General features: G+C 34.9%; 1 protein-coding gene across 2 annotated transcripts; it reads right to left on the bottom strand.

Moving 5' to 3' along the window:
- Positions 1–696: 696 nt before the first annotated feature.
- Positions 697–11476, bottom strand: LOC105391957. Of its 2 annotated transcripts, none has more exons than XM_038115982.2 (3): positions 10436–11476; positions 6545–6682; positions 697–5467 (listed from the first exon to the last, which is right to left on the bottom strand). In XM_038115982.2, the coding sequence occupies exons 1-3, from the start codon at positions 11301–11303 to the stop codon at positions 2148–2150; spliced, it is 4326 nt and encodes a 1441-aa protein (XP_037971910.2). In that variant the 5' UTR covers positions 11304–11476; the 3' UTR covers positions 697–2147. The 2 variants fall into 2 exon arrangements, with proteins under 2 accessions (XP_037971910.2, XP_037971911.2); XM_038115983.2 differs by lacking the exon at positions 10436–11476 and adding an exon at positions 8433–8681.

Raw genomic sequence — 11476 nt, 5'->3', positions numbered from 1 at the left:
AGCACCTTTTGTATATAAACGGCGGCGGCAAAGTAGATAATTAATATTATAGGTAATATCTACAGCATTATAAGTATGTTTTGTTGACATGCTCGAATCCCGAAACTTAAAATAAGCTTTATAAAAAAACCGAATGATAGCGGCTCAAGCTTAAACAAATGGCGCAGGAGGTGGACAATTTGTCTTCCCAAGTTCCGCCGAGAAGTTAGCGAAGATCGCGCAAGTTGCGGGTTAAAAATTATAGTTGGAAGTCTGCATTAATATTCGGCTCTCGCGCGCGCACGGGCGTGTGCATTATCCTTACAAATGTATCATAGTTTAAGTGAAATCGTGATATACTTAGACATAACATGTGACTGGCTGGCTGGATATTTTACTCTTTTTTTCAATATAGTTTATATTAGGGCAACGACTCAACGGTGACTACTGCTGCGGGGGTAGGATGAATAGTTTTTATTTTCATAATATTGACAGTTATCGAATCTAGTCTATCTAATATACTCTAGAGAAAATGACCTAACAATGTCCAGTGGGAGCTATTCTGAGGGCGAAATTCTAAATTGAGCACGGTCATGAGACCTATTCTGGCCAAGACTACTAGACTACACATAGAATGCATAAAAGGCACATCCCAGCTAAAAAAATATTCAAAATATAAAAATAATCGGTAGGGTTTGTTTATAGTAAAAAAAACCATTAACAGAAATACTAGTTTTAATATAAAAATAAAGTATGTAACATTTGGTAAATAGCTTACCGCACTGGGTATTTTAACAAATTAACTTACTAAATCCATACCATATTATGTGACATGGAAATTTCTTAGAACTAGTCAAAAAAAGATACAATGCATAACCATAACAATAACAAATTATTTTTGTCGTGTACACTTGTCATATTATTGGCAAAGTCAAAAAATATATAAACAGTTTTAATATCATCCATACCTACCTACTAGTTACGGCTAAGGATATGTCATGCTAGCGTCACTAATTGAAAGAAGATCATAACTTATATTCACATCCGTTTTTAAAAACTCTGAAGTAAGTATATCTTAAAAATATCAAAATTACTTTTCTTAAAATAAAATAAGCATGATAAACATTTTGTATTCTCACTTTTTGGTAAGTAATATAAATTAGGTAAGAAAATTTACTTATGTTCTTCCATAGTTACATGCATAGTACATTATGTGTAGATATAGATAAAGAAAACATAAAATTCAATAACATGCTGACTTCAAAAGAGTAAATGAGTGAGCAGTAAATGAAACTTAACAAAAATTCTAGAAAAAACACAACTGCTTGCATTTATTAACATTTAGGGCATATTTTTCAATAGCCAGATAAAAGTTATCTGAGAATCATTCTCATACTGTCGCATCTGAATGTTTGTATCAGAAAGTGACAGCAACAATTTTATTCGACAGGTGACATTTATACTCGTATGACCATTGAAAAATCTGCCCTTATGAATATTAATATTACTATAGAACAACGAGTTAGGTAATTTATGGTACATATTCAACTTGCTCGTTTAAAGCTGTTTTATAAAATTGTACTGTAATGTCAAATTCGATAAATTCTTAAAATACAGAAATGAGTCAAGTTTATAATACTTTCGGAGTAAGTACCTATACAATAAGCTGACAATCACTAAGTCCAAGACAGATGTATGGGAGATGAATTCACATACGAGCGAAACGCGACGTCAGCACCCGACGGGGCGCCTGGCTTCCCGAGGTGCTGGGTGCTTGCGGTTTTTAGTTATACGGTTGTTTTGTAACCTATCCTACTGGCGCATCTATCCCGCCTTTACCCTATACAATAAGCTGACAATCACTAAGTCCAAGACAGATGTATGATAGGAGGATACATAATTAATAGAGCTTGTCTAGTATATCAATAACAATATCTAAAACACAAAGTCCCACTCTATTTAATTGTTGTATGGTTGGATTGGATGATAATGTCAGTAAGTTTGTTTCATTCGAAACTAGATGCAGTTACATCGTCATTAACATTAAATTAAAAACCTTCACAGATTAATGTTTATCTGGCTAATACAAAAAGCTAACAGACATAAAATATTTTATATGTATAACAAATTTTATTCTATCTAACTATCATCGTGTCATGGTAAGCCATTCATAACTTAATAGTACTATCAGAATCATAGCCTAAATCTTGAGAATCTACGCTTTGGCGCTTATTATTATTATTCGTCGCGTATACTTTTTTAATTGGTGAGTTTTTCATCGTGGTCTCATCATCACCAGTTAAATCGATAAATTTATAATTTTTTGCCCTCTTTTTATACTCGTCTAAGGATATTTTTTTAACATCTTTCAAAGATTCACGCATTTTGGTTTTTTCTTTTACCGGTTCTGAGGTAACTTTTACAACACTGCTTTGTTTTGTACTTTTATTACCCTGTGGATTTGTTTGATTAATTTTGGGACTTACTTGCGATCTGAATGCATCATTATTTTGAAAATTGTTTGTCAAACTATGTAACAACGATAATATTTCCATAGATTTTTGTACCGATGGTATTGGCAATATAGGCGGTGAGTATTTTTTAGGTACGGCCGAAGTTGGTTTTATTTCATCGAAGCCACAGACTTTACGTAGGTTTTGGCCGGCAGTTGTACAATCTCCACTTGAATTTCTTTTTACTTCACAGGGCGAGTGTTTTGGAACACTTATTTCTTTATGCGATTTGTTTTTACCTATTACCACAATCTTGTTCATCTCTTTAGAAGGAAAATTAGGCTGAGGTAAAGTTCCTTTATTTACGTTATTTTTTTCAGGCTTTTGCGTTTTTTCATTACTGATGCTTTGCACATCTATTAGATTAATAATGTTTGCACGTCTTGGAACTGGTACTGTGTTGAGCTTGGGCTGTGGTGGCGGTGGCGGCGGCGGCGGCGGCAATAGTGGAGGCGGCGGCGGCGGCGGCAAAAAACGACTATCGTAAAACTGTGGCTGACAGTAGTTCATGTTTCCCTGATTCATGTAATCGTTATTGAATCGTTCGGCTGGGTTTACCACTGCATTCGCGCTGTAAGCCAACTGTGGCTGCTGCCATGTGGTATTGGCAAAATTTTCTTCAAAACGATGTGTCCATTCAGGATAATTATAGTTTCCATAATGTTGCAAAGGAAATTGTTCAGTACGCATTTGATAAGGTGGTATTGCATTTGAATTTGTATTCTCATAATAATGGACCTTATTAGCGAAATACTCTTTTTGATTGCTCTCAGGCATTACATAGTTCGGATTTAAAATATTAACATTACCAAATTGAGTTGGAGTCTCATAATTTGGAATATACGAGGGATGTGCGTTGTTGTGAGATCGTAACTGACCATCATTACGTTCCACTTTAGGTATTGATTGTTCAGAAATACCTGCAGTCGTTGTAGGCAAAGGTCCCATGTTTATAAGTTCCCGGTTTGACTCAGAATGTGATTGAAATGGTGCGACATTAAATGATACATACTGTTTAGGATCTGGATGAGGATTTACTTTATTGTAAACTCGTGTTACACTTTGAATAGGTTTGCCAACCACCGTTACACTTTCTTGAGCGGTAGAAGCATGAGACTCAGGATTCATGTTCTGACAGGGTTTAACGACAGATTTTACTTCATTTTTTGCCTCTCCTTTGGTTTTCATGTTCGGAGTTACAACTTCTTTAGTTTGTATAATGTTATGAGAAGTTTGATTATATAAATCTTTGGCAATTTTATAATTTATCTGCGAAACTGTTTTAATTTTTAGTTCACATAGCTTTGCCACATTGTTAGCATTACCATTTATACTATCAGTTTCTCCCATTTTGGGTAAATCTTTTTGTGAGAGGACTGTTAGGAGACCACAATTATTGCCTATTTTTGAAATAGCACCTTTCGCTGAGGAAGTATAATCTTGACATTGGGACTTTCGTTTGAGAGAAAAACTATTATGAGATGTATCAGGCACTTGACTAAAGGGAGCACAATGTTCAGACGCTTCTGCCGCACGTGCTTGAGAAAAGTCTTTGTTATTATTGAGAGCTATTCTATTACACTTCTCAGTATCGGCCGGAGAATCATTCATCTGTGGATTGGGGACTATTACGGCAGATCTATTATTATTTATACTACCAATATCTACATTTGACAAACCAGGCGGATATGATGTATGTGCCGGAACTATCTTAGCTGGCAACGTATTATCATTGTCATTTGAAACGGTACAGTTAAAATTTCTATTGATTTGTGGTGGCTTTTTATTTTTTTGTGTATTTTTATTACTCTCACCAACATTCTTATGTCTATCAATTTTACTTTTAGGTTTTTCTTTTATGGTTATCGGGTTAGACATATTTTTGAGAGCACCGCTGTTTTTAATTTTAACATTTTTAGTATTTTTTGTGTTAAAAACATCTCCATGAACATGAATGAGTCCCTTCATGTTTTTAATTTTTCTAGCAACTTTCTGTTTTACACTTTTATTTGGGTCGTCGATATAATTTTTGAGTTCATTTGTTTCCTTGTTAAGAACTTTAATAAATGATGGATAACTCGTACCTTCTTTAAACTGGCCTTTCCATTTTATTGATTGAGCTTTTTGAGTTCCGGAGTGACTCGTAATTTTTTTAATACTTAGACTTACATTTTCTTTCAGCTGGTTTGCAGGATTTACATTTAAGAATGACGGTGTTGACTGTTTATCATGTTTTTGCACATTTTCGCGTCCCAGAAAAGAATCTGATGTGATATTACCGTCTAAACTAGGCATATCCTTATTAGCAGTTGGGTTAGTAGGTCCAATATTACAATTTTGTTTTACGTAGTTGTTTTCGGTCCCGCAGCTACTTGCAGTACCAACACGTGTTACCGTGGGATTCACTTGTTGAATACTTAATTCACTTTTTCTAATTATTTTTAAACCGACTAGACCCTGATTCTTTTTAAAATCTACGTGAGTGAATCGTTTTGGTCCAGGTTTTCTTTTCTGGATTTTACTTCGTAGATTGAAATTTCCTGGTGTTTTATAATCATTATTGATTTCATTCAATGGCTGAGTTGTGCTTGTTATATGCTGGTACTCTTCAGGGTTCTTTGTACTGACTTCTATGGGAGAAATCTTGCATGGGTCAGTCAAATCGCAGTCAAATGATGACTTTGTGGACATCTCACCATGGACAAGATCTTGTAGGGCATTATTATTTTTATACGGCGCTATCTGTCTAGTGGAGCAAATGATCTTGCTTACTTGTTTTTTCATACATTGAGGATTTTTTACATAGTCGACCATTTGTACAGTAAGAGGTCGACATTCCGTTAACAGCCGCACATTACGAGCAATATCAAAAAATGTTACCGGCAGCAAGAAGTTTTTTTCAGCATACGACGTATGTTGAACTGTTTCTTCAGATGCTTTATTTTCAGCACGCTGATGAAGCAAGCCCGTATCATCTGTAAAAAAACATAAAAATATGTAAGTATACAATACGGTAATAATAAACTATACAGGGTGTGGGAATTATTTTATCTACAAAATTTGTGATCATCTCAGTGAGATCAGCTATCTATCTATGCACGGGAGTAGATACATGTACATACTCACGCTCACGACTCACGACTATAAACCGCGAAAAGGTAATCAAAGGTGACTCGCATGCGAGCCACCCACTTTTCGCCGTGTGATGCGACTCGCGACCTGTGAGTGCACAGCACATGCACACACAGGTCGCGAGTCGCATCGCCGCTTTTGAATGACATCTAGAATCTAGATTTTATAGTTTCCTCACGATGATTTCCGTTACGTCCGCGTCCAAGACGCCAGCCCACGCACTAGTCTATTTTTTTAACAAACGAGTACTTAGTATGTCTCTAGCACATTTTTGATATTAACAGAGTGAGATGGGTCATTGTTAGGGGCGGGACTAACGCTTATGCACGCAACGCAACGCTTATGAACGCAGCGCTTCGAAAGACATATCAACAAAATGTCACATTCATTCGGGATACGGCCACTGTTATACAATCATCAGATGATAACGCATTAATGACGAATCCTCCATTGTATAACAGTGGCCGTATCCCGAATAAGGCGGTTTTAAACAGCATGCGAATTTAATCCCGCGATTATAACGCGTGGAATATGCACGCGAGACGCGGGTGCGTGCGTGATGAAATCCGCAAGCTGTTAAAAACAGCCTAAATTTGTCATCTTGTTGATAAGTCATTCGATAGACGGTTTATTGGGATCTGAATAATGTTTTGATAAGCACCCCTGTCAGTAATGTTGGAAACTAATATAAAACGCATACCAATCCGTAGATCATAAATAATTTTATCCCTTGTCGATTTATTAGTTCCAAACGTTACCGACAGGGGCGCTTATCAGGATCTCAAACCAATTTCGGTGAACCATCTATCGAATTGCCTATCGACAAATGAATATAAAGAGATTTTACTGACAAGTCTTAAAATTATTCAGGATACTAGGAAAGGATCACATAGGATCTAACTAGTGAAAAATGAACTTACCTAAGGTTTTGGAAGGAGAATAAACCTCTGAGCCAGCAGGAAGCAGTTTGGACATGTCATCTGGTACCAGGGTAATAGGATCATCCATGTCATCGTCTTCCATGAGTGCATCTGGACACCAAACCATTTTGTCTTTTACTGTAACAATAAAAATTATAATTTAACGTTATGGATATAGGTGTAAGTAGATATAAACAGACATTTATTTTATACAGATTTGTAATTTGTAACTACAATGATTTATATTTTCAGTTTTTTATTTGTACTAAAGTAGGTAAGTAAGTAAGTTTTTGTTAAATATCAATCAATCAATCAATTTATTTTCAGATAATTAAATCCATACAATGTGTTAGTAACAATGTGTCCTTAGCCTATGTTAGTAAACAATATAGTCACAAAAAATATAATAATATATACTTAAAGTAAAATAATAACCAAAATGAAATAATATGAGTAGGTACTAAACAATGAAATAAAATGACAGGAATAAAATTAAATTAAATAATACAGTCAGATTTATAACTATACGTACTAACTTTATTAGGGTCACTTTTACCAAACGCTAAACATATTTAAATAAAATTTTAAATACATTTTGTATTAACTGACAAGACATTTGACAGGCAAAATACGCTTGGCATTTTGTGAAATCCCACCTTAATATCTTAAGTTAATTCATATAAAACAATTAACTCTTAATTTATTACTAACCAATTTTATAGGTACAACTTAACATAATTATTAATCAATATAATAATTATATGGTTGAAAAACATTCATAAACATTATTTTTTTATTATTATTTTGATTAATTCTACTTCTTAAAATATAGCATGAGTCCTTTGATGTTTCATTTGACAAATCCTTATGCCTGCTAAATAATGTCAAAGCTTTCATAGGACAATTTGCTATTTTTTACGGTGCAAACCTATAATCATCTCACAATTACACTATTTTACTTATCCCAGTTGCTGACACTGGCTTTGGCTCGGACACATACATTATTTAATGGACTATGAAATAATAATATGTCTTAACAATAAGAGATAAGTAACTATATTAATTAATCATTTATGTTAGTAAAACTACATAAATTACAACTTCTAAACATCATTATAAAGTATGTTATGTTAAATGTTCAAATCTGTACAATTAATGTAAGTATAATAAAAATATGACAAATAGTTTTCCTTAGAATTTACTTAACATTATGCATATTATTATAAACAATAAACTTTATTTTTGCCTCATCACTAACTAAGTAAACTCCTCAATAACTTTGGCTTTTAGATAGGTATATACATTAAACATTTAAGTATTACACACAAGATAAACTAGATAACCATTTTACAACAAGAAAGATTATATTCAGTTTTGTGTAAAGACCTACAAATTATGCTGTGTAGTGAAAGGGCAACATAATGCTGTGAAATAGTAATAATAATAAATAAAACTCAGCATAATAGGTACTTTTTATAGTTGAAATGCTGTAATAATCATAATAAGTAGGTAACTAGCTAGCTAACTAGGCTGCACAGGAAGCACACCAAGAGTGACATTGCTGCCAATTTACTGTACCTACCTTACTCAGATCATCAAATAGTTGGGGTCTGAGCCTCATCACTACAAATCTCGAAAATAAAATTGTGGTCAGTCAGACCAAGTTGGGCTTTAATTTAACCGTTTTTCGAAAAAAAATAAGATTCCTAGCTACTTTTCAGCAATAACAAGTGCTTAGTAGGTACTATTGAGTAAGTGTAGGTAGGTAACTTACTTTGTCTACCTTCGGTGATATGCATATTATGGTGCATAGGTAGGCAAATAACTAGATAGGTAGGAAAACTATGACAAGCCGTGGAAAAGAACAGAGATTTCAGTGGGTACTGACCTTTTTCACATAGTGTAATGTTGATGTTCATTAGAATACGTTAATTTCACTTTTCAATCAGGGCTGGTCTTTCCAATAGGTAACGAAAAGGAAGGACTATAATGTGAATGACCCACAATCCACAATACTGGTTCGATCGCTGCCTCAATTTGACAAGACAAGATCACATTTTTTGTTTAAAAACAAAAGAAAGCAAAGAATTTGTGTTCGAGATTGAAATTCAAAATAAAATTGAAGGTTTTTTTTCATAGACAATGACAGTTGACAGACTGTGTGACATAATGTATTATTATTTTTTTTGCACTTGAAAGGAGTTTGGAATTAATGTTCTTTGTGCCAAAAAGGCCCGTTCTGTTGTACTTTCATTAGATACCTATATTTATTTATAGCCAGTCGTAAACGGAAACTCCATATTATTATATTAGTCCGCATTTAATTTAATTTTTTATTTATATTTTAGTACCTATGGAATAAAGTTTAGCTGGTAATGATGCAGGAACGGAATACGACTCCGGTCGGCCGGCGAGAAACGTTTGAAGATGGTTTGAAGCTAAAGAACAATAATTCGTTGTCGTGCTTATTAATTTTCTAACTTTTCTAAGAAATTATACTTTTTTGCTGGGGGAACGGGAACACATACGTTCTAGATAACTAATATAGGTACCTACCTACTTAACGACTTAAACAATGTACTTGTAAGTACAACGCATGTGAATGATGAGCTGTTGCTGTCTGTAGCGGTAATTTATACTATCTTGTTATCTCAGACCTACTAAGTACAAACTTGTTATCAACTTATCAATAAGATATGCTTTTATTTGCCAAATACCATTTAACTAATGAGATGAGAGGAGGAGATAACAAAATTATTGTAATACTTACTTAGTTAACTATGTGAACGGTGCCATATGTACGATAAACAGTATAATAATAATATAATAGTAGGTAAACTCAGGAGCGATGAAAAAGTTCCACTTAAAAATGTTGTCTCCAAATGACCCCAATTTTTTTTTAAAAAATTATTTGAGGTTTTGCCAAACCGTTTTGGTCAATATATTATTATTTACTTACTTACGTTTTTAGTTGGTAATATTCTGGTGTGCTATGAAATGTACCGACATTAATATTGCAGACTATTTTCTTTTAGAGGAATTTGGTGCTATTGTTAATGGAACATTGAATTGAACAGTGAGTGTAGACTGTAGGTATTACCTATAACTAATACGGATTACGTACCTACTACCTAGTACCTACAAAGTGGTGTGTCATATAAAAAACAAAGCAATAAACTTCCGCATTTAAGTAGTAGAATTGAGGTGTTATTTGTGGAGACGTTTCGTTTGCACTGATTCTCCATCTTGTTCGTATATTGTCAATCTGAGTAGTAACTGCCTAATTAATATTTAGTAGCACGGGCGGGCGGGGGGCGCAAGATGCTCGCTCGCTCACATGCGTCGCGCGGCCTCGAGATCGACAGTTCTGTTTCGCGCGTTTTGAGCCCCGTGCTAGGTAAGCTGGTTATTTAGGTCTGACAACTAATCTGACAGGATATTCCACGGTGACAAATCCTTGTTCAGCTCAAGTGTTTGCCTAGGGACCCCACTCACTATCAAGCATCAAGCTGTCTTTCGTCAAATTAGCAGGATAGTGGTGTCAGTTTTCTAACTTTTTTATCGACAATATTTAAATGTTGGAGCTGGAGTAATAAAATAATATCCTGAAATATTAATTACCTACTTACCTAAACATTTTAAACTTATAAGTATAATAATTCTATTGTTCAAAATGGCTACAATCGGTATAAAATCGCCATTATTTTAAATTTGTGAATTAAAAAAAAACAAGCTATTCTGCAAACTTTATTGCGGACTTGATCGTGGGGGTAACTAAACATCCATAACACACTAAGCATACATCAAACTTACAACAACTATCGTTTCCGGTGGAGTTTATAAAGTTGTTTAAGTAAGATTAATCAGGTACTTATAGCTAAGTCAACTTACTCGGAAAAATTTTGCTGCCGCGTGCACCGTGCTGATCCATTGCGCAACGAAGCCAGGAGTGTTTTGTTACCATTATATTTTTGACGATTCGTCGCGTTTTTTTCGATCGCTTCTTTTCCATGTGGGTTTTTATCACTCTTTCGCTCTCTGTTTGCAATTCGTCGACCCTGCCCAGTACGTACATATCTTTCCATCTTTCCTTGTACCACATCTTAGATCTGTTCTGGTGTGGATCTACCAATATTTCCTTGTCCATAATCTTCAATTTAAACTCAGCGAGCTGATTGTACAAACTCCATATCCCTTTGGTCCTTACTTCATTTTCTATAACTGCTAACTTTTTCCTCAGGCGACGCAGTTTGTTTAGGATTCGATTTTTCTCGATTGTTGACGTGTTTTCATCTATTTCCCGAAGCAGGGAATCTACGACTAGTAAGTTGAGTTGTAGTGCTTGCATTCTCTGTGTTTCTGAAGGATGCTTGTGTTGGTGAGACATCTTTGTAGGCTCTCTCGTAGGCCCCACGGGCTCGGCACTCCCTCGGGGGTCGAATGGCATCTGCCGATTCAGTTTATTAAACGATCCATTTCCTTGGACTGTTAATTTTTCACATATCACCTCGTAAGGATTCAGACCAATCCTTTGCAGGAGCTTTTTATCATCATCGCTTATTAGGTGTTTGTACGATGAAGTTATCTTCTGTTTCTTGACATATTTCCTCTTCTGCCGAGGTTGCTCTGTCGCCATGTTGGCGGTGGTGGCACCCTCCAGTTCTTTTAGCTCAGCCATGATTCGCTTCTTTTCTCTATAAAGTATGTAAAGCTTATTAATTCCCGCAGGTACCGATTTAGTTCTGTTTTTTATTTCCATACCTAATTCAGATAATCGATTAACCACATTGTTTAACACTTTCACACTAAGCGTCCACACTACCTACGACACGTCGCGTCGTCACTTAATTACACTGTAAGTTCCTATAATATTATGTCGCCTGGAAAGGACAGTGAAGACTGTTTGGGAAAGAAGTGCGCAGTTTCATTTAT

Source organism: Plutella xylostella, chromosome 21 (assembly GCF_932276165.1).
Source record: "Plutella xylostella chromosome 21, ilPluXylo3.1, whole genome shotgun sequence".
NCBI lineage: Eukaryota > Metazoa > Arthropoda > Insecta > Lepidoptera > Plutellidae > Plutella > Plutella xylostella.
Note: the sequence above shows the minus strand (reverse complement) of the source record. Positions and strands in the feature narration are given on the sequence as shown.

Coding starts and splice junctions, on each gene's coding strand:
- LOC105391957 (XM_038115982.2), bottom strand. CDS start 11,303: ATGGAAATAAAAAACAGAACTAAATCGGTACCTGCGGGAATTAATAAG. Junction 6,683..10,435: donor CGGCAGCAAAATTTTTCCGA/GTAAGTTGACTT, acceptor TTATTGTTACAG/TAAAAGACAAAATGGTTTGG. Junction 5,468..6,544: donor TTCTCCTTCCAAAACCTTAG/GTAAGTTCATTT, acceptor GTTTTTTTACAG/ATGATACGGGCTTGCTTCAT.